The sequence below is a fragment of the Manacus candei genome, unplaced genomic scaffold, assembly GCF_025592945.1.
Source record: "Manacus candei isolate 608988 ecotype Guabito, Panama unplaced genomic scaffold, ASM2559294v1 h1tg000088l, whole genome shotgun sequence".
In the NCBI taxonomy this organism is placed as follows: Eukaryota; Metazoa; Chordata; class Aves; order Passeriformes; family Pipridae; genus Manacus; species Manacus candei.
The window spans coordinates 7,769,231-7,793,762 of NW_026138136.1; the positions used below are offsets into that span (position 1 = coordinate 7,769,231).

The following is a 24,532-nucleotide window of genomic DNA, read 5'->3' on the forward strand; positions in this document are numbered from 1 at the left end:
TCTTCTGTTCCTTTTTTTCTCCATATACATAGAGAGAAAAACGTGTGCAGAAGAACTGCTGCTGCACATGAAGTTAAGCTTAAATCACAGTGCGGGTCCTGCTGCCTGTAATAGCCACAACAGTTTACAAACCCCTAGGAGCCCTTGCTAAAGTTGGTGGGAGTTTTTCAATTGACTGTTCTGATAGCTGGTGGTGACCCGTAATTAATAAATGGGTAAGTTTAAAATACTCTTATCCAGAAATGTAGATGCAGCCACTGTCTATACTTGTCACTTACACTTGGGTGCAGAAAGGATTAAAATGCCAGTTATGAAATTTAAATTAAAAAAAACCCAACAAAATATTTTCTGTCTCAGAAGTAATTTTTTAAATTGTCATTATCACAAAACCTATTAATTAAACAACAACATAATTACATCTTTTCAGTGTTTCTATAGAGCACAAAACAATATGATGAAATTTCTGAGGCCCAAGGTAAACATCTCTCAATACAAGTCCAAAATGTATTTGTGCTTCTGGGTAGCATGACACTGGAAAAATATTATAATGAAAAATATTTTTTAGATGTAAATGTGCAGCTGAAGAGTTTCCTTTATAAAGTGCTACCTAAACTTGTACCATTGAATAACTATAGATAACTATGCTTCTGTCTTCAAATCTGAATCCCTCGTTACAATGACAATACTTACATTTTCGTAAGGGTTTTTTTAGATAGATCAGCTACTAACTAGAAAATCATTGTACTGGTAATATTTATGAAAACTCATACAGAGTCTAAATAAAAATGTGAATACAAATATAAAACATGTAAGCCACAAACTCCTTGGTCATATTTTGATTTTGCCAACTAGAAATTGAAATGCTTGCACCAATTGGAATTAAAGTGTGGAGGGCAACAAACCTAGCAATATAAGTTGCTCTTCAGCTTTTTAGAACTGTTTTCAAAATGGTAGATTTAAATAGAGAGAAATTGATATAAAACATATTTTATAAGTATTTGAAGTCTAGCAGCATGAAAGAAAAACCATTTCAATCAACTGAATTTCTGGAGGCTGTAATGGAGATGGTATAGTATGGACATACCTATGTTTCTGGGAGCACTGCTACTGATCTGCTGCTGAAAGCTACAAAGATCTGGGGATAAGGAGGAAAATGGGGTTTCTTGTACGAGGTAATGGCAGCCAGGCAGCAGCTTTGGAGGGCATCCCTTTCATTTAACAGTTTCCCTAAGACGGCTGAACAAATAGTAGCCTTTACCTTCTGCAGAGCTGCCAGTGGCACTGTGGAGTGATAGTTCTAATTAAACTATTAATTCAGGCTGTTGGATTAGGTAAGTTAGATAATATGACTACTCCCTCAAAATATATGGCTTGATTACAGAAATCTTTAAATATAAAGAAATTATTAATTATGTGTGTATTAAATATATAAAATGAGGCAGCAGGCTTGCCTAGGTTCAAAATGATTGACTTTCCCTTCCACTTCAGAGTGGAAAGGCATTTTGGCTCAATTGTTGTCATAAAGATACAAGTCTTATGGCAACTTTTTAAAATTATTAAACACCAGCCAACAGAGAGGTCTCAGAATATAAGCATTCATGGGGAAGTGTGGCCAAGTGGGGGCATTTTCAGTCTCTTCTCTCTGGACAGGCTTCATGGTCTATGTGTGATCTGTAAGCTCCTGGGGAGGTGAGAAGAGAAGGAGAAGAGGTGGCCAGTCATGGTGGGTCTTCAGTGTACTGCAAAGATGGAGTGTGCAGCTTCCTCCCCCACCTTGCCAGCCTGAAAGAAAGGTACTGGGTCAAGTTTCTCAGCCTTTCTGCCGTCTTCCAAATGAAGGCACAGTTGTATCAATATGTTTAATGAAACAATTACCCTCTTAGTCGTTTCTTCCAAAGAGTCCTTTGTGAAAAGTGGAAATTTGTAATACTATAAAATACTGCTTCTGTTTGCAGCTGTGAGCTATAGTAGATCAAGTTATCAGTTTTCTACCACAAGTCTTTAGTCCTATTGCCAACAACGACCTTATACGTGGCTATAAATCTTGCTGGAGCGTAACTGCATTTCACTGTAATGGGGTATGTTTTATACGCAGACAGACAGCATTAGGAATTCTGTGTGTAATAGCCAGTGCTTCCCAATATTCATGTCAAAACAGGATGTCGTACAGTGGGCTGCAAAAGTCATTGAGACGTATTGCAGTTCTCTATCCCTAAGTACTCTGATTTTATCATGGCAGTGCTGCTCTAGTTCAGGAGTTTGTGGTATTCGTTTTATAAACCTTATTCTGAGGTGCTTGCAGCTTTTCTGCTCTGCACATCAGATGCCATTCTGGAGAAGGAAATTCCCTGAACTCAGTTGCTATTGCTTTATCTATTTATTTTCTTTTTTTTTTGAGGTTAGAAACAGTTCAGTCAAAATGTGAATCTGACTTTAAAAATCCCACCTTTTTTGCAAGTATTGGAGTCATAGCAATTTTATAAGGCATTTGGAGACCAAAAATACAACAAGTACCTAATTTGAGTCACAGAAGAATCTATTTCCTATCTAAGTCAATTAGAAATATAACTTGGTTGTTTATCTAGCTCTAGGAACTTAAATGCCTTTGGGGAAAAAAAGGCTCTAATTTTTTTGGACTCTTTTGAAAATTTAACCCTAAAGCTTGATTTTTTTTCATGTGAAAAGCCAATTTCTGGTACTGAGCTAAATAGAGAAATACATGAGTGTTGTGTCATGTATTTTATTTCAGAACTGTTCAGCTATTTCTGAATTTGAAATAATTAAAACTAAATATAGTTAGAATATCAATAAGCTTTGTCTCAATTATGACTTAAACAGAGCTGTCACTATTTGTGAGCCTAACCAACCCAAAATAGTATTTATTGTCTTGTAAAACTGTGAAAATGTTTGATGAAAGTACTCACTGGCTCTGATATTCCTGGTTGGGCAACAGCATCCCATTATTAAATCCCATTCCTGCATCTCATCTATAGTCATTTTACAGTATCTTTTGGTCAAATTAAGTGCTGTGGTAAGTGTATACAATTCCTACGGAGAACGGCAGGTTGTTATTCTTGAGCAAAATTTGGCATTTTATCTAGGTGTGTCTCACCTCCCACTGAGCCTGTGTGCCACAGGGAGGCTGACAGGGGAGGATAGTGGAGAAGTCATAGAGACGAAAAGAGGAGCAGACTTGATAATAGTCTTCAGTGTACCTTTTGTTTTTGCTGTTGTCAGCTCGTTCTTATGAAAAGGTAACCCTACAGCTAGCTTGTCCTCAACAGAGGCCACTGCTTGGGTTGAGGGTTTCAGATTCCTTCAGTCACATACACGTGCTTCAAGCTGTAATGCAGGTGGTGGAGGGAAAGGCTGTACAGCTCGCTGCAGGGAAAGGGGGAGTGGTTCAGTGACCAGAGAAAGCAGGTCACAGGGATGAATAGGGCAGGCTGTCAAGTTTGATACCCGATGCCAAAACTTCTGTGATCATTCCTGTCTTTATCCCTAAGAGGGTTTCTAAAATCTAATGGAAAACTTTGGTTTCTATGAACACAGTTTTCAAAATTATGTCCGGAGCTGTGAATGCTTACAGCAACTGTCCAGTGGCAGGTCTGTTTCAGAAAGATCTTTATGAATTCTTTCAAATGGTTTCTCAGAATGTCTAAAACCTAAATCCATGACCTGCTCCTTCGTAAAAGCTGCAATTCTTTCTTCATTTCCAGAAGACATCAAATACCATTTGCATCAGTTTTCAAAAATGTAAGTTCTCTAGAAAGTCAAGTCTCATTTGGGCCTTGGAATCCATCTGTTTCATTCTGTACTTCCCAGAACCATAACAGTCTTCTTCAACCAAAAAAAGTACTAATAATATCATTTCAGTGGGCCTTTGCAGGGTGTTTTTTTAGTACAAATAGTCAAAGTCGTTACAATTGTGTAGCATTTGTGTTTCAGACTGTATCCAGTCTGAAAATTTTAAAATTTCTTAAAAATCTCTAAAATTTTAAGGAATGTCACTGCTGTCCTATGTTTCAGGATTCTTAGCTTGAATTTGTCACATAACCTTTTGTACAACTTACATTTAAATGCACTTGTGTCTTCAGTTTCTGTCTGTTCTAGTAAGGGAATAACCTGTTATATGAAACAAGCAAACTTTTAATGCTACACATTAGAAACCAGAGTTCACAGACTCTCCAAATGCTGGTCTGTACCTTGGAATTACACAGAGCAGAATGCCAGCTACTTGGAGAGCATTTCTGAGCTGCAACGTGTATGCTCTGGTTCAATTTTGTTTGCTCTGCTCCATGCACTGAAGCTGATGTCTCTCAGATGTTTGTTACATTTCCTGTTTTTTAAATGTTAATTCAGAGAAAGTTCATCAGGTGAAAAAAGGTAAGAAAGGTGATTGAATTGAAACTCTTCCTCAGCCTCTGAAAAGATCCGTCTTGCACACTGCAAAACGATAAGAGATTGCACGATCTAGCATGGGTACCAAAAGGTGCATTAGATGGTGTTCACAAAAGGTAGTTTAGAGCCAACAAGGTGCTGTTCAGGCATCAAAAAATGTATAGCATAAACATGTCTCAAGAGAGCAGTTTGCTTTTCATAGTCTGACTCATTGGAAGACATTAGATTGCTTCTGGCTTGAGCTATCTTTGTGGACTACAGAGATTGCAACCTTATGTGCATAAGGCACATGAAAAGCGTTATGTTGCCTCTTGCTGCCTTCTTTTTCTATTGTTAATAGCGTAAGCAAGGAGCAAAACTGTATGCTAAGGTTTCCCTGCTGAATACTGTGACCCTTAATTTGGATGCCCACTATTTAAGTAGCTTATTTTAACTGAAGCATATTCTGTCTGCTGTAAATATTTGATAAACTGAAAACCCTAAGTTTGCAAATAGAACAGGTCTCTCTCAAGGACAGTGTAATTTTAACTATGTGCAGACTGGCCACTCTGGAGCCAAGCAGAATTGGCTTGTATCCTTAAGAACATGGCCACGTTCACTGTAGCATTAGAAAGAGTCTCTTGTGGGCAAAATGATTTGGGTTCTCCTTTTGAAGTTTATTGTGCTATTTGACAAAACATGTCTACTTCTATTCATATCGGGTGTCAGAGTAGAAGACTTTATGCTGAGGAAAACCAAAATATATCACGCAGTAATAAAAGAGAAAAATCAGAAAATAAATGGATCTTTTTATTTTTTCATTTTTCAGAATATTGCAACACTTTCACACTACTGCTGAGGATTACACCATCATTTTCACATCTGGATGCACAGCTGCGCTTAAACTGATAGCAGAATCATTCCCTTGGATACCTGAAGGCACAAAGCAACCCAGCAGTCGATTTTGTTACTTAACTGACAGCCATACATCTGTGGTGGGTATGAGGGGGATAACTGCATCAATGAATGTCTTGTCTGTTCCAATAACACCACAAGAAATCTTGTTAGCGGAAAGTAGGTTACCAGCTGAAGAACAAAACTGCACGACACCTCATCTTTTCTCCTATCCAGCTCAGAGCAATTTTTCTGGTACCAAATATCCCCTTTCATGGATACAGGACATAAAATCTGGAAAACTCTGCCCCATCAAAACACCGGGGAAGTGGTTTGTTCTACTAGATGCAGCTTCATACGTGAGCAGTTCTCCATTAGACCTGGGAGTTCATCAAGCTGACTTTATTCCCATCTCATTCTATAAGATCTTTGGATTCCCAACTGGTTTAGGAGCATTATTGGTAAACAACCGGATTGCTCCCCTCTTGAGGAAAACCTATTTTGGAGGTGGAACTGCAGCTGCCTACCTTGCAGGAGAGGATTTTTATTTCCCAAGGAAATCGATATCAGAAAGGTAAGGCTTTGTTTAACAAAACAGATTTTTTGCTGATACTGTTTGCATCAGACAAATGTCTTAGGCTTGGTGTATGCACTGGACTGTGATGCCTGTGCTTTTTATGAAGTTGGATAGGTATTTCACATCTCATTCAGTTTGTCTTAGTATTCTTCTTTCCTATCTAAAGAACATCATCTGAAATATCTGCCTTCCTCTCCTGATCTAGTTTGCCACAACTTGTAAAAATATAAGACTTCATTCACTGACATAAAGGTCAGTCCATGCATTTTTTAGTTGGTATTTAAGACACCTCAGTGGAACTTTGATTTGTTTTTGAAACACTGCATCCAGAGCAGCCAGGCCAAGGTTGATCACGTACTGTAACGACCCTCAGTGAAACTGCAAAGTAAGGACTATTTATTTCACTGGAAAGGTGGCATGCTTTACTCTCAAGAGAAACATTATCAGAATAACATGTGCAGTGTTGTTACCTATAACAGATATTTGTGGTGCTCTTATTCCCTGAATGAGGTTCTGAAGAAACAGCAAAGCTCTCCAACAGAAAATAAAGGACACCTACAGAGGGTCGAACATATACACGTAAGGAAATGCAGGGCAATGAATAAGCTTCCCCAGTCCCTTAACGCCATTGAAATGCCATTCATAGTGATGTTTGGTCTCTCTGCCTCTCTCCTTCATGCCAGCAACAACTTACATAAATGCAGTAAAGGGTCTTCCTTCCTGTCTCACATCTGCACAAAAAAATGGCATTTAATCACAGAATCATAGAACAGTTTGGATTGGAAAGGACTTTAAAGATCATGTAGTTCCAAACCCCTGCCATGGGCAGGGACATCTTCCACTACAACAGGTTACTCAGAGCCCCATCCAACCTGGCCTTGAACACTTCCAGGGAGGGGGCATCTACAACTTCCCTGGGCAGCCTTTTCCAGTGCCTCAACACCATCACAGCAAAAACATTCTTCTTTACATCTAATCTAAACCTGTCCTCTTCCAGTTCGAAGTCATTGCTTCTGGTCCTGTCACTGCATGCCCTTGTAAAAAGTTCCTCTGTAGTTCTCTTGTAGGCCTCCTTCAGGTACTGTTAGGCTGCTGTAAGGTCTCCCCTGAGCCTTCTCTTCTCCAGGCTAAACAACCACAACTCTCTCAGACTGTCTTTGTAGGAGAGGTACTCCAACCCTCTGAGCATCTTCATAACCCTCTTCTGGACTCCCTTGAATGCTCCATGTGCTTCCCATGTTGGGGGCCCCAGAGCTGGATGCATTACTCCAGGTGGGGTCTCATGAGAGTGAAGTAGAACCACTTCCCTTGACCTTCTGGCCATTCTTTTTTTGATGAAACCCAGGACATGGTTGGCTTTTGAGCTTCAAGCACACATTGCTGGGTCATGTTGAGCTTCTTGTAAACCAGCATGTCCAAATCTTCTCCCCAGGGCTGCTCTAAATCCATTCTCCACCACCTGTATTTGTGTTTGGGATTGCCCTGACCCATGTGCAGGACCTTTTACTTGTTTTTATTGAACTTCATGAGGTCTGCAAGGGGCTACCTCTCAAGTCTGTCGAGGTCCCTCTGGATGGCATCCCTTCCCTTTAGTGTGTCAGCTGCTCATAATTTCCAGGAGAATCTGCTCCGTGATCTTGCTGGACACCAAGGTAAGACTGGCCAGTGTGTAGTTCCCCAGGTCTTTTTTTCCTTTTTTAAAAATGGGGGTTCCATTCAGTGGGAACTCCACTGAACTGCCACAACTCAAATACAACGGAAGCCAGTTCCCTCAGCACCCACAGATGCATCTTGTCAGGTCCCATGGACTTGTGCACCTTCAGATTCCTTAGATGGTCTCAAACCTGATCTTTTCCTACCATGGTCCCTGCCTTTCCCTTCTGTGACTTGGGTGGTGTGACTGGAGCACTTGCCAGTGAAGACAGAGGCAAAATAGTCATCAAGTACTTCGACCTTCTCCATATGCCGAGTAACCAGGTGTCGTGTTTCCTTCTGGAGAGAGCCCACATTTTCCCTAGTCTTTCTTTTACTACTGATGTGCCTACAACAGCTTTTGCTGTTGCCTTTGATGTCCTTATCTGGATTTAATTCTATCAGGGCTTTGGCTTTCCTAACCTGATCCCTAGCAGTTCAGACAATCTCTCTGTATTCCTTCCAGGCTACCTGTTCTTGCCTCCAGCCACTGTAGGTTTCCTTTCTATGTTTGATTTTGTCCAGAGGCTCTTTGTTCATCCATGCAGGTCTCCTGGAATTTTTATCTGAATTCCTCTTTGTTGAGATGCATTGCTCCTAGGCTTGGAGTAAGTGACCCTTGAATCTTAACCAGCTCTCTTGGACCCCTCTTCCTTCCAGGGCTTTATCCCATAGTATTCAAACAAGTATTGAATATATGTATATATAATCTCCTTTTAGTTGTTTATGGACGTGTATTCAGAAGCACAATGTCCTGCATCTCCCAAGATGTAAATGTCTGACCTTTCACTGCATATGTAGTAATGAAAAATGACACTTCATGTTTTGCACCTCTTCTAGGTGTGTGTTCTTAATGCTGCTGTGGCATTTTGGTCCTGGACTGGTAAATGCAGAGGCTGACCGTGTTCAGGTGGCTCTTGCCATGTGAAGGCCGTGCATTGTTTCAGAATTGCATGTTGGCACAGACGATGTCCAGTTAATATTTTAATTTAGAAATAAAAACAGCAGAGAAACATCAGCATTCTGACCTCTGTTTCTGATTTTTCAAACCAAAAAGTCTTTGAAGTGCAGCACTCACTGAAAGTCAGGATGAAGGAGCACAGAAATATGGGATCCCAGGGTGCTCCTGGATCACCTGCAAGCCAAAGAGGAAAACAGCTTTAATTTGATCTGGGCAGCTCTAACTTTTGAGCAGCTTTTCTACAGAAAAGTGATACACAACTCCTAAGATTGCATAGCAGATAAAAGTATCTGAAATGTGGTTTAGATCTGAATTCTGCTTTTACACTTTGTTTAATTAACAATGTGGGAACCTTGAGGGGTATTCTGTCTCTGGTATCTTTGTCAAAAGTTTTCAGAGGTTGATCAATTATAAACCTTTCAGGTATTTGAGGCTCATACTGCTTCAAGGGCTTTCTTTACTGAATCAGAAGAAGGGCCTGCTTTTACCTTCTTCTACTACAGTGTTATAAACAAAAGAATTTGATTTCTAAGTCAGGCTGGGTACAGAGTGTCTAATCTTGGTACGAGGGATACTAACTAAAATAATCAAATCTGACAGCTGGATACTAGTTCCTGTTAGATACCGAAATGTCACACAGGCAGTCTGAGTTATTGTTCATAGGTCAATATTTATATTTGACCTCATCTAATCCTTTGGTTGTTATTTGAAACCCTAATATTTAAAAGTTCATGTTTAGAGCATCACTGATGCTGTCCATAATCCCTAGAGAACTGGAGAGGATTGAAGTTTTCAAAGATAGGCTAGGAATGACCTTTTTTTTTTCACTTTCTTGGAAAAAATAAAAACGTGTTGTATTGACATTCTCAGTCAATGTGCTCCAAGCTATATCATCCAATACTTTTTTCTTTCAGCTGCTATGGGTTTGCTTTATTATGTTTTTTCAAATGTTTTCCTGATAATAAAATACAGAGAAGTTAGGAACGGGACTACTACACTTCAAATGAAATACCAGGTCACCATGGCCAAAGACAATATGATTACCTTATCTGAGGGCCATGTTTCCATTTCTTTGCTAGTGACTGAAACACTTGGGTCATTATTTCTCATATAAACAGCAACTCTAATCAGGTTTTATCCTTGTCGAATTGGAGTAAGGAGCCTCCGTCCTTGGAGGTGTTCAAACACAACTGGAGAAGAACCTGAGCAATCTGCTCCAACTGGATGGACATGCTTTAGGCAGGAGGTGGGATTTGAGATTCCATGGGGTCCTTTGCAGCTTCTGTAATTGATTTTGTGCACCTCTTCTGAGCTCCATCTGCATTCTCTCTTCAGGCATTTCTTTGTGATTCCAAAAGGTTTTATTCTTAATTAAAAAAAAAAAAAAGCTTGTTTACACTATGTATTTAACATTCAGATTGAATACACTGAAACATGTAATTTCATGTGGTAATTCATAAGAAACCTGAATTCTAGCAAATGTCATTGGAAAAGTGGATTTGGATATCTGTATCTGAGTACCATTAGCAGAAGGTGTTTCCTGTTCACACATAATCTAAGAGCAATGTACTAAGGAAATAACTTGTTCTAAGTCAAGGTGAAACTTGAGTGGAGTAATGTAACGAGAAGTTGTTTATTCCTCTTTCCTTCCCGGGATGTCAAAATGGTTACCTTTTTTCTTAATGGATACAGCTTTTGCTAGTGTTTCTTGTACTTTATTTTGTTATTCCTGCTGTATAAATTATTGTATCACAGTCTCTTTTACATTTCTTTATTACCCTTAAATCACTTCCACATTTTCCCATTTCATGTCAGTAGCCAGTCTTCCTATCTCGACCTTTAAAATCATGTCTATTGTATTTTCATCCTTATATCAAACAGCTTGAAAAATTATTATTATCATTCACAAATCTAGCCTCATTTCCCATGTTTTTTTTCTGCACAGCATGAGATAATAAAATAATATGATTATGTATAGCAAGAATTCAGCGATAAAATATTCATCATCTGTCCTATTTTTCTTTTGTAACTGGGAGTGCTGTTCAAAATCTGATCATCCCAGAATTTATGACTAAGGAAAAAGGAGCTGTTGTGTTATCTGTAAATTGGATATCTGCATCTTAGACTACCAGCGTGAAATATCTAGTGCATTAGCTGTTGTGTGTTTTTCATTTCCAAATGCATTTTCAAAAGCTTTGGAAATCCAGATGGCATGACTTTGTCCCTGATGAGTTTTAGTGGCTCTTGTCTCTGCTTCTTGAATGATTTGACAGTCACAAAGCAACACCCACACTTTTGTAGTCTGTGTGCACTGTACTTAACCAAAGCAGGTTTCTTTATTCTTGACACTGTAGCTAGAAATGACTGGGACAACTCTGCACATGCTTGTGCAGGTATGTGTTTAGTGACACGGTTTAGATTCTCAGTTGCATGCTGAGTTTGTGCCTGGTGCAGGGAAGGGAAAGGAAGGAAGGAATGGGAAATGGAGGCAGAAAGGTAAAGATGAATACTAGGATCCCAAGACAAAATCGAGAGTTGAGACAAAATCCTGAGGCTGGGTGGTGGATATGGAGCAGCTCAAGAATCCTTTGGCAAAAAAGCTGATCTTTGCTTGAAGTTGTCTATTTAGCACGATTGACTGTTTCTGTCAGCATAGAAAGAATATAGTGACAGGTGCTGGTTTATTCCGTAGAAGCTCTTCATAGTGCATAGAAACCACCTAGGGTGTGAATTGTGTTTAGAAGAGCACAGTCTTTATGTAAAAGCTCACCCGGTAGCCTAGCATATACCCATTGGCTCCACACACAAGGACTCTACCTGTCCATGATTACTTTAATGTCATAGGTGGACTTAAATATTAACCTATCTACTAGTACATTTTTTCAGGGATTTTTTTAATGCTGCTTCCACATTTTTATGATGTTTACAGATCTCCAAACAGGACCACTTATGGGGGAATTTCCAAATCTGTAAAATTCCTGAACAAACACCCTTTCAAACAGCAGTGATGACTTTCAGACTAGATACTTGGGAAGTGACAGGGGTCTTCATCTAATTTCTAATAGGTGTTTGCACCATGAGACTACCTTCTGCACCTTACAGACCTGTTGCAGCCACTGGCAGAGACTTGTAAGCTTGAACAGGGAAGAAGAGGGTGAACAAATCTCCTCCTTCCCCTCAGCCCCCAGTGCCACTGCGTTTTGCAGAGATGAAAGGCCAGAGGTCATTAAGGAGGACTGTGTAGGATCGTCACACAGCTGCTCTTCTTTTCTGAAAGGCAGACAAAGTCCTTTCATTTAACTGATAAAACTTAATTCTGACAACTTTTACAACTGTTTTTCAAAACAAGAGCTGTGAAAAAATAAAAGGGGGCTTTTTCCCTTTCTGAGTAAATATAAGAAGGTTCAAGTAACCCATTTTTCTTTTTCTTCTCTGCTGAAGTGGAAGTATCTGCTGGAAAGCTTCATGCAATCTGTCTTATTACCTCTCAACAGATCCAAGGTGGCAGTTGACATTTGATATGTTTTTCTGCTAGCCAGCCAGCTTCTTCAGTGTTTGATGCAAAAGAAAGCTTTTTATTTTTAATACTGAAGTTGTCCAATTCCCCAAAAACTCAGCATAGTCATAATAAACTGAAAATTGTACACCAGAGACCCAAACAGTATCCTGAGGGTATCACTTTTGATCTTGATTCACCATGATTCACCTTAAATGCTGACTCTGGGATAAACTGAAAGCAGTGCCTCTGATAAATGCTTGTAGAGTGCAACCAGACACTTAAAAACACGTTTGCTAAGTTGGATTAGTGGGCAGTCACCCGAAGAAAAGCAATAATACAGGTAAAACATTGAAGAGGCAATACAATTGGCAGAGGTGGCTTCTGTTAGCCAACTCCACCTGTATTCATTTGTACACTCCCGGAGTGTCTTTGTGCTAAACTGCAATCTGCAGTAAGGAAATGAATACAGAGGAAGATATTTTCCTCAGGTAGGAGAGGTAGTGGATCTTGCATGCTTTTTTGAAATGTTCAGCAAAACGAAATTAATAAAAAATAGAAATGCAAGGAAGTTTTTAACTGTACTGTGGATTCTCTTACTTGGAAGTAGGAACCAAACTAACCATGTTTCTTCTTTCATTGTCCAAGTCTTACTGAAAGCCAGTAGTAATCATGAGCTTAATGTTAGCCACATGCCCAGTGCAAAGAGGCTCATGTAAATCACATCAAGCACCAGTCTCTTTTGTTAGGAAACTCCATCCCAGTATATGGCTGGAACCAAATTATTGATTTATTAAATAAACCTTAAAAACCTTATAGACTTCTAGAGAGCTACAATGCGTTCATTTTGTAAAAAGAGAAATGTGGATCTCATTATAAAATGCATTTTTCTTAATATATAAAGTGTTTGAGATGCTAGCAAGAAAGAAAGTAATTCTTTCTTGGTATAAAACAAAGATTTGCTCTATACCAAGATTTGATTTTGCCCTTGATCAAATAGAGTAAAAATTTTGCTTGAACTGGGACATATCTTCGCAGTCATTGTGGCTAAAATGTTGTCATGACATAGTTTTACCCGAGGGAGTTCTTATGCTCAAGTTTAGAATCAAACCTTTTCCCAGCCTTTTCCCTAAGACTTCTCTAAAAGGTCTTGTGAATCTCTAGAACCAGCTATTGTGATTCTATAGAATTAGTCTTCTGCTGAGAAATTTATGGTAAATTTTTAATTGTGCTTTGTAGATTTTACATGTGTGATCGATTAACCTGTTTGACATATGAGGAAAAATAACGGTAACTTGTTTGGCATAAAGATCACATTTTTTTCTTTACCATTTGTACTGTGTACTTAGAGTATCTTGATATTGCATGTAAAAGGGTGAGGCTGGCTTTTTGACCCAGACCGTATTTACAATATATAAGTCCTGTTCAGTTAGTGTTAGGGAATTGATTTACTTTAAAGCACAGGACTTAAAGCTTTTGCTCTCTCATTTTACCTCAGGCAGTTCTTAGTAACTGGAATTGCTGTAAATACTCTACGGTATAGTATATAATTAGTATAATGCTCTTTGTTTGACTTCTGAAGTCTTTGAGACAAAAGCATGTGCTAAGGCAGGCATATGGAAGAGCTGTAACTGGTATCAGGGGGTCAATTTAGATATTTAACATTATTTTAACCTACTTTTAGTGTGCTCTGAATCCTCTGGCGTGCGTGTGTATGTGTTTTAAATACTCTCCACAGCAATGCTGAAATTGTTCTGAGTTGGCTGCTGAAGCTTTATTGGCTCCTTTAGAGTGAGTTTGGTCTGGGTTTACATAATGCAGCCTGAGATGTGCAGAAAGCAACATATGCTGCCTGCAGACCTGGTCCTGCACAGAGGATATCCTTATTCTGTCTTCAGAACCTCCCAAAAAGGAAGAAATCCTACTCACATCTTCCCTCCTTCCCCAGGAAAGCAATTATTGCTTTCTCTAACCTTTTGGGGAGGGCTGGGAAGGGAGGATATGTGTGTAGGTATGTTTGTGTTTCCATGCTCCTTCCTTGTCCTCTAGTAGCTGTGCTGCCCAAACAGTGGAAGGAGTGGTAAGAAGGTCGTCAGGGCAGGAAATGACCATGACAAGGTGTTTATATTTTCCATTTTGGGGATTTTTTTAAAGGCATGAGATAATAGAAATAAGAAAAAGCAGAATGGAAATGGCAAAAATGGAGGAAAAGTTGAAACAACACCTGTAAGTGGCAGCACCAAGCCCCAGATAGAGTGATGTGAGGTTGCTTCTGTGAGGGTGGCAGCTCTGCGTGGAGAGAGTCAGATCTGCCACATCCACATGAGGGGAGCTCCTTCAGGCAGGATGGGGAAGACCTGGGACATTAGGAGCAGGCGGGGAAATTCATGAAATATAGCTCAGTGTCTCTGTCTCTTCCTGTGTCTCTGACCTGCAAATGAGTAGTGATAGCTCATTGGAAGCTGTCGTGAGTTTTGGATGCGGACTGTTCCTGTGAGCATGTATCAAAGCTTCTTGCATCTGTTCTGCATGGATGCTGCAACAGTGGGCTCCAAAGCAGCCATTGCAATCTGTGGTTTCCACAGATTTTCTGGGTTTTTGAGTAAATGAGTTCAAACTGCAGGATACTGCTGTGCATGGCTGCCATACCACCTAGTCCTTCTGACAGGGACTTCAGCTTGTACTTCAAGTAAATAAGTTTATGCTAATTGCAGTGCTGTATTTCTGTGTTGATCCTTTTGGAAGCAAAACTTTTAGGAAATACTTACTTTCTCCCTTCTCTCAGCAGATCCTATCCTCCTACTACTTGTGTGAATTTATTCTTTTTTTTTTCATAAACAGTGGGCAGAGGGATTCATGGTAAAGTACCTGGCAATTAAAATTACTGACTGAATGTCATCCAAATTTAGTTATTCCAAAATGGACTAGGTAATTTCCTTTAACATTTTGTCCTTAATGCAAATAATCATTATACAATGAAAAAGTATACTCCTCTAATGGAAAATCATACTGAGGTTATGTCAGGAAATGCCTGACCACAAATGACGAAGCATCTCCTTTAATGTAATATACTAATACACCATAATATGATGAGTTGATTGTAATCATTCTTGCTTTTATTAGCCTATTCCAGGGAGAAGGGACTAAAAACAGGTTTTTAGCCTGTTGTGCATTAATCCCTTGAGATCTATTAACTCACCATAAAGGCTTCACCAAAGGAGATCAAGACATCCCTTTATATCACATGGCAATCATAGATTTGATCTTTTCAAAGAGATCTTCACCTTCACTGGACTGTTTTCTAGTCCACTGACTTCCTTCCACTCAGAATTATGCTTCTAAAACCATTCTTGAAAGATATTCTTGATTAGACTTTTTCTTGTCCGTACCATCAGAGATAAGTCTTATTTAAGAAAAGGATATGTTTTTGCAGTCTAAATAATATCAGAATGCAAGAAAGCAAGTTGAAATGCCATAAAGGTTTCTCTATTAATAGTAGAAGATTCACAAAACTATCTTAAATTTAATGACTAAGATTATGTGACTTCTTATTTGATACCTGTATTATTTTAAATTTTATTTATAGCTAAGCTACAGAGAGCTCCATATTTAAAACATTTAGTGAACAGTGGCTTCCTAGTGGTAAAAAAGAGATATATTGAAACAGGGTAGTTTAAATCTTTAGATTACACAACTCAGGCTTGTATTTGAAGATTACAAGTACAAGCACCGGTTTGTTTTTGGTTTTTTGGGGGTTTTGTTTTTTTTTTAAACCTTCTTACTAGTCAAATATATGCAAGAGTGCATCTGGCAGTTGTGCTCTTGGGAACCCGTGAAAGAAACATCTACAGGCTTTTCAAACAGATTTAATTTAGAAGAAAAAGGAAAATATTGATGCTCTTGAGAAAAAAAGGTTTTACAGTCTTTCTTGACTTTTACATATAAGCAACGGTTTCCAAAACAGGAAATACACAGATTTGATTAAACACTTGGCTGTCACATTTCAGTCTGTTCATGTTCAATTAAAAAATTCAGAGGGATTCTCTAGCATTATTATAATCTACTTTTTTAATATCTAGGCATTTAAATTATCAAATGACATCTGGTATGACTTAATAACTGTGTCAAATGATTGTAATAGCTTTGTTTTTGGTGAATTCTGTGATAAAATGTTTCAGTTACAGCAGGAATAGCGCTTATGCTGAAAGGATTGTATTTCCTATTTCATACTTTATGGCAGACATTTTGCAGTTATGTTTTCAGGTAGTAGTCTGAAGTGGCCGCTTTTTTTTTTTTAAATTATTGCTGATGTCAACAGTCTGTAAGTTCAGCAATGTAGATTGCATGGATTTTCTCCATAACATCCACTGCTAAAAAGTGATTATTATGAATCTAACTCTTTTTATCACTCAGTTTTGCTCTAAATTAGAGGTGTCTTGGTTGGTCTGAAGTTAGCTACGTAGCTAGTATGTGAGCGATTTAAGTGAGAAAAATGTTGTGCTGCTTTTGTCAGCAACAGATTTAGCATAATCTGTCCCCTTGGGCAAATCTATAAATTGATTCTAAGTAACAGGAACCCAGTTAACCCTTCCTACAAAAGAAAGTTGTTTGGATTTTTTTTAAATTTTTTCTGCTGTCACTATATGAATGAAGGCAACTGCTTTGAAGTCCTCAAAGAAGGGTGTTGGTCATGTTATTTTTTTTTAGATCTTGAGTTTTGTGTATATACATTTTTCCCATGTTTCATCCTGATGGGTTAATTTAGAAGGACCGTATCAAAATAAAGAGCCACAGTTATTGTTAGCCCTAGATTTTCTGACTTTGTCTTGAGAAAGATAAAAGATAAACCTTGCATGAGCTTTTATCAAATTAAAGAAAGGATATGTGTACACCTAAGAAATATAAACCTTCACTGCCAAATACCGATATGTGAATAACAAGTCATCTCTAATCATCTTTTACTGATAAACATTTGTAACACTTTTCTAGTACAGTTCGGATCACACCTCTGTGTGGCAGAAATCCTTCAAGATAAGCCTTTATACATCAGACACTTACTTTAATATGGCCCTTTGCTAGCACAGCACATGTAGTGTCAGAGAGGCAGTACTCTGTTGCACTAAAAGCCTAGGAAGAGCCTTCACAGGCTTTCAAAAACATGATGCAGTAAATGTGAATGCCACAAGCTCTTTCAGAGGAGAGTTACCAAACTGCTGTGTAGAGGCCTTTTGGCCCATTTCACCTCCTGTTGGACTCAACAGGACACCTTTGATTATGTTCTGTATGCCAAATATAATCCATTTAAATAATTTACATTGATTTTAAAAAAACCCATGAATTCTCATTGATTCTCTATATAGACATTCCTAGCTGATTTTCCTAGGCAGATTGCTACAGAATTGCTGATAAACAGGAAAACCACTCTCTAATTGTTCATAAGAATTACAGTTTTGGCATTTAATGATTAAATTGAAACAAAACCAAGTAAGACCATGCACTTCAGCTAATTTTTCCCAAAGAATTTGGCATTTTATGTGTATGAATAAGGACACTCCTAGGCAAGAAACCATAGTAGACTTACCAGTAGACAGATGACTATGGAAGAATTCCTCCTGGCAAGCTTTGACTGCATGTAAGTGTACATTCTGTATGTTACAACTTCATGCAGCTGTAACTCTTCCTTCTGTCTGATACCAGCTGGTGGGGTTTACAAGGAGTTTTACAAATAGAAGTACAAGATGCAGTTTTAAATTTTAGTGAGGACTAAATGCTGTGGTGTGGTTAACCAAAACTTGATAAGGGACTTGGCATGCAAAATGTTTTAAACAATAGGACATAATGAAACCAGCTTTGTCTTAATAATATGTTGCATTTTCAAGAAGGTTGAGTTCCTTTGTAATTTTTCTTGTTTGTATTCTTTATATTGTGTTGCTTAGGTAAGTTCACAGCAGAGTACAGGCAAACATTATGAATAGAACTGATGTAAAATTTCAACTCCATCCAAGAAGACATATGTAGACACATATGAATGTGTTCAGATTTTACAAAATGTTAATCAAACTGTACTATACTTTTCTTGGTAAAGGAACATGGTCTTTTAAGTTTTTAGTGGGCCAGTTTGTAGCAGACATCCTAAATATTTTCTGTAAATACTTCTATTATGGAATAAAGTATATGAAGATTAATGCCCACAACATAAACACACCTGTGGTCTTCATTCATATGAACTATGTATAGGAATATACATGTAGATACATTCATTTTGTGTTCCCTGAAAATTTCTCTGATACCTGCATGCTATTAACATTGTCACCAAATCCTTAATGTGATACTGTGCACACCGTAGTGGATGTGCACCTTTTAAGATCAACTACATGAAATTTTCAGAAATACAGATTATTTGAAAAATCCAACTTAGAGTATAACTACAGTTAAAGTATAGGGAATATGGGTTTTATTTCAGTTTCCATGTGCAATAAAATGTAAATTTACACATACTTCTGCCATGCAGGGTGTATGGAATAAATTCTCCCTTCCTGTCTGATGAACTCAAATGCAGAATTGTAAGTCTAAGATAAAGAAAGATTTCTTATCCTAGCCTGGTTTATTTAAATTATGAGCTAAAGATGGGAATGTGAATCTTACAGTCATTTTGTAGTTAATGAAGCAGTTATAACCAACAAGATCTACCTTCAGCTATTTTAATGGCCACAGGAATGTTAAAAATTTATACAATCAGAAGAATTCTCAGCAGAACATCTTTTTTAAGTAAATTTTTCTTATCTCTGCTGCTTTCCCAAGCTAAAGATTAATAATCCATTAATTTAACATTTCTGATTTTTTTTTTCTCAGGTACATAAAGAATTTAAAAAGGAAAGCCCAACCATCATTAAATACCACGTGGGGTTCATTCAGATACTTTTTTAATCTACAGTGGCATATGAAACGATGTGAAAGTACTTGACAAGTCTGTCAAATTTGCTCTTGTGTGGGTGTCCTGGAGGAAGAATAATAATCACTCACTATATTCATGTCTGCAAATTGCACTGTCAACACATTTTCCAGGTGCAAATGATCTGTATGGAAAGAAAAACTGTATACACACAAACTAGAGGGAGAGCATGTCACTAGTGAGTTTTTTCATAGAATTACTGACCAAACAATGTCTAAGCCATAGGGATGATCGCAGCATATTGCATTGATGAATATTTTTCCTCCAGCTTACATTCAGAACTCTTTCTTCTTCCAAGACTATTGAAGATCTAAGCCTGTAGCTAATATCCAGAGTAACAGAGGTGTGAGACTCTGTGTCTCATGACAGGGTAATTTTTAATTCCTCATGGTTCTGTTTGTAAGCCCTATTTTACAACCTTTGCCTTTGAATTCTGGCTGGCCAAGCAGCATCTGAGCCAATGACCTGGCAAACAAGACTGATCAGTGTGCTGCATCAGAGGGTGAGCAATAGCTACAATACTCTCTTCCTAACTATTTCTAATTTTGCTGGACGATTTGCCCTGCCTTGCTGTCAACATGTCTGTAGATTTAACTGTACAGAAGGTAAAAATAGAAGCCGTGTCTCCTATTCGTGTTTTCTCTGGGCTGTGCTGAGGTGCCTATTGATTACAGCTACAGATAAAAGTTTAGAAAACATTGGAAGAACTTGATGTTAAAGGAAACATCAACATATCAACTCTGTAAACTTCTAATGGCTTGACTGTCTTAGGGCTCCTTGTGATCCAAAAAGTCTTTGAGTGGTGCTGTCCTGTGAAAAAATAATGTGAATCTTAATTATGTCAATAATAATAGCTAATTAATCACCTAATTTCAAACTGCTAAATTTCCAGGCATACACTTCTTTTTTGAAGTCCATTGAAAACCTAAATACATGAAAAATTCTCTAATTCAAAGTTTTCATTTAGGGAAGAGGCCAAAACCCAAACACTGAACACATCTGTTTTCTTCTCACAAGCAGAGGAGTAGGAGGTTTTAAGCCTGCTTCTGTGTTCCAGGCAGTGCATAGTGCTCTAACCAGAAGAATTCAGCCAAATTCTTGCCCCTGAGAATCCAAGGACGTGAGACCTGTTGTAGTCACGATGTCTAAAATGCAAGTGAAGAAGGCTCATAAGTTGCAGTAACATAATTTATGGGACTACCTGCTACAGCTGGGAAATCTCTTAACCTTTTTTATAAAACTTGCCTTCCAAGCTTTAGACAACATTAAATCAGAGAGTCTTTGCTGGTGCTCCACTGAAAATAGACATCCAGACACTGCCTCCTGCTTTTTGTCCATTTCTCCCTAAGTCAAAACCAGAATTCTTTGAAGTTTAATTTCTAGGAAACAACCTTATTGTAGAGGATGAAATTTGGTTCTTAAACCTGAAGGAAAACACAATATAACTTTATTTTTACTGGAACATATAGTTATCAATTGCAACAGAGACTTTATGGCTTCATATACCACAGTGATTTGACATCCCATGGTGATATAATTACTATATGCATTACAGATCTGCAGGAAAAAAATAAAGCAATGACAGTACTATTTGTCAGATTTCCATAGGGGAAAATATCTTTGGCATCTGTTTCAGTTTGCAGAAAAAAAAAAAGAAAGAAAATACTTGTAGCAGTCTTTGCATGACATTAAGCTAAACTGCACAGTAAAAGAAAGATAATCTCCTTTATAAAATACTTCTCAATAAACCCTAATCCTAAAAGGAAAAAAAATAGTTAGCAGTAGTATTTTATATCTATGGGATTGTTTTAAATTTCAATATACTTAGATTTTTAGACAGCATCTTTCACTCAGAGATGAACTTGATCTGCTACCTCGGGCAACAACATAATCGGTGAGGCATAGTGTCTATCGTGTTTTCTCTATTTGTTTAATAATGTACATATCTACAGACCCAATTAGGTTTGGAAGCTCAGGTCCCTGCTGGGCCTTCTTGCAGTCTCTGGGCATATCTGAGAAGACAGTGTTACCTTGTACTATTTCCAGCATTCTGTCTTAATATTTTTATTTCAATTAGTTCCCTGATTGCAGGAAAAATATAGTCAACAGAGTGATAGAACCCTGAATCCTTTTGATCCTGGCAATTTGATTACCATTTAAAATGAGGATTTCTTTATGACTGAAAAGTTCAAAGTTTGTCTTTTCCCTTTCAGCATTGCCTTATAGCAGCATCCTAAGAGAATAAGACCTCCTTGGCATATATGAAATGCATCAGTAATAATCCTGTTTGCAGAACCCCTGCACTGGTAGAAAATGTCAGCATTGAGACTAAGTGTGACAGTTTTACAGGGATTTTTTATAAATTATATTTTTATGATCTTTTTTGTAAGATTATCCCAATGAACTGTTGACTTATTATTCTGTTTTCACTCCATTGTTTTTTTGGTTTTGTTTTGCAATCCCCTGATTATACTTGACTCTTAAGAAAAGCTTTAGAGAATGCCCTGTATTTACAGTGTGAATTATGATTGTGCCAGTGTGCATAACAATTACATTATAAATATTTCCTCAGCCATTTGATAAAGACTCAAATTAAGAAAAATAATTACCAATACAATTACAATTATATATAATTACGCTATATTCAATTTAGTTTATCTCAAACCTCCTCCTGCCATTGTTGAAGAATGAGATTTTAGCTGACTGTGTTGGAAGTAAACATGGATTTTTCTGTCATTTATGACATATTTTGCTTAAATGAAGAGTTTTATCAGCATGTTTTCTCACCGGAAAATAATGCAGTTTAGGTTGTTTAATTACAAAGCAGCCTCCTAGGCAAAGATTTTTTTTTTTCTTGTGTGAAGTTTACCTTCCTTTAGGTTATAGAGACTGTTTGCTCCTAGCAATGCTTCCTAAAATATAAATTATTTATACCTGGGCAAGCATAGGTAATTTGTACTTGTGCAGTAAGAGAGATGTATGGTCACTGGATTGGCTAAACACAGAAGATGCTTTTCCAGAGAAGCACAGAGTCTTCCAGAACACTGCGTGAAGACCCAGTGTCTCTGAGAGGTAGGAGTGCAAAGACTTGGCCCTTAATTAGCATAAATATTAGTAGGAGTCTAATCAGTATGTACCAAAACACTTCAGGAGGTGTTCAGAACAACTAAGATGTGCCAACTTTCTTTGTTTTCTTAGAGCAAGTATGTAGGTACCTGCTGTTCCCAAGAACTGCACCTGCGTTGTCTTGCTTTGGAAGGATTCATTAGCCCTTTATTAAAAGAAAAAGAGAACAAGTGACTAGAAAAGAAAGGATTGTTTATTTTTCATTTCATGTTAAGAAATGCTCTGTGGTGCTCCATTGCTGCTGCTTCTGACTTGAAGTACTCAACTGTTAACAAGACCGTGTTACCTGGTCATATATCTCTGAAACAGTACACAGTTTTACTGACAACAGAGGCTACCTGCAGCACAGTCTGTATGGTGCCATTGTTGTTTATAATGTATTTTATTTGGTATCTTCTTCATGTTGCCTACAAATAGTCCCTGGGTATTTAAGCATTTCTCACGCATGTTAAACAGTCGTATTAATTTGTGCTTTTCAGAGACTCTGAGACCAAATATTTTCATTTCTCTACTCACTTCAGGGAATTCTTGTCCTATTCCAAATGGCATTCTGTTTTTAGACAGTTTCTCTGCATAGCTGTGTGTCTTAGATGTACATAATGCTGATCACTTGCTCTTTGGTATTCAATCTGCAATCTGCCAGTGTACTTTGAGTCCACAAAGGAGTAATAACCTATGATTTAGTCTCTTTCTCCCAGGTAACAAGTGACAGGAACAGGGGAAATGGCCTCAAGTTGCGCTACGGGAGGTTCAGATTAGATATTAGGGGAAAGTTCTTCACTGAAAGAATGGTCAGGCATTGAAATAGGTGGCCCAGGGAAGTGATGGAATCACCAACCCTGGGAGTGTTAAAAAGGCACATGGATGTGACACTTGGGGCTATGGTTTAGTGGTGGTAGTTCTGGCTTGAGTTGGACTCGATAATCTTAGAGGTCCTTTTCAACCTCAATGATTCTATCATTCTGTGACTAAAGGAAAGTCTTAGAATTTTAGATATATGGATCATCTTTAGTTTTCAAGTTCCATAAAATTTTTGTTTTAATATAGGATATGTATCTTTGCTGATTAACACAGGTTTTGAAACAAGGCACAGATTTTATTTCCTTAGACTGTGTTAAACTCTGAAATCCAACACTGATGTTAGTTGGCAGAACAATAGCTACTCCCAGCACTTGAAAACAGAACCCATAGTATCTCAAATGGGAACTGCAGCTCTTTTCTACTTATGCTCCAGTTCACCTTTATAAAGGAGGAGAACAGTATTTATTTTTTGTGTATGGGCACTGCACAAAGGTCAGTCAGAGGTGCACTAAGATTTGGGTTTAAATAGTGACTGAGGAGAACATGTCAATGAAGAAAAACTTACATTTGCATTTAGGTTAGTGTACACTGCTTGAATCTCATTATCATCTCTTTATGGGAAAAATGTCCATGGAAGGACACAAGGTATTAAGTGATAACCTGCTCACTGTGATTAGCAGCACTGAACTGACCAACTGTGAAGCCTGGCGCAAGGTAGCTGGCTGACTTGAATGGCTGAACGTGTTCCTGAGCAGATCCTTGTGAGTAATTGCTTAGAAAGTGTCCAATTTACCTAATTAGGATAAAAATTGATGACTTACATCTCATGGGCATATAGGAAAGAAATCTGAAATTACTCAAGTCACTGTTCTTCACATCAATGGATGATTTGCAGGGATTTAATTTGGTCATAAACTGAATGAAGTGCTGTGTATCTGCCCAAAAGCAAGTTGACTCCCATACCTTTATTGAAAATCTTAACTTTTAATATTATTTTTTATTAATTAGCAATAGTAGCTTCAATCTTTTTGAAGAAGAAGTGCAAGTAGAGGCAACATAGCAGGTGGCACCTATTAGATCAAGGGAAAGTGCAAGATCTAAAGACCAGTGAACTTTGACATAGGCACCAGTACTCCATGAGAACATCTCATGGTGGGAGCCAGCAGTGTGTGTCCCTGCCAGTCTCTCCAGAAAACCCCTCAGGCACCCTCTCCCACTGTGGACATGGGTGCTATAAGCAGAAGAAAGCAGCATGGTGCTCTTTCTCAGCCTTCACGCCCAAACACTCTTCTTAGCACCGTAAGAAATCACAACAAAATAAATACTACTGTGAATTTTGAACTCTCTATATGAGTTTTCAGCAAGTCACCATTGGAAAACTATACCCCCAAGTGAACTGATTTTCTGTATATGTGTACAATTTTCATTAAACTAGATCTTGCATCTAAACTGAGGCTGAACATTAAAACTTTTTCATTTTAGCCAAGCTAACTATAAAAATAATGAACATTTCTTTGTTGTTTCCCACCATGCCTGATATTTTCCTGGTAAAGATATGTAGCAATCAATTATCTTTGTTTAGTCATCCCAGATAATATATATAAAACTACTGCTTGCCTTTTAGATCTGAGGTCATGTACAGCAGCTCTGTAC

General features: G+C 37.9%; 1 protein-coding gene across 4 annotated transcripts in view; it reads left to right on the plus strand.

Moving 5' to 3' along the window:
* Positions 1-24,532, plus strand: part of MOCOS (molybdenum cofactor sulfurase) — a 211,389-nt gene that overhangs the window by 82,968 nt on the left and 103,889 nt on the right. For all 4 annotated transcript variants that reach the window (XM_051812637.1, XM_051812639.1, XM_051812640.1 and 1 more), the window contains one exon: positions 5,210-5,848. In XM_051812637.1, coding sequence (XP_051668597.1) covers positions 5,210-5,848 — 639 coding nt within the window. The remainder of the gene's footprint in view (positions 1-5,209; positions 5,849-24,532) is intronic.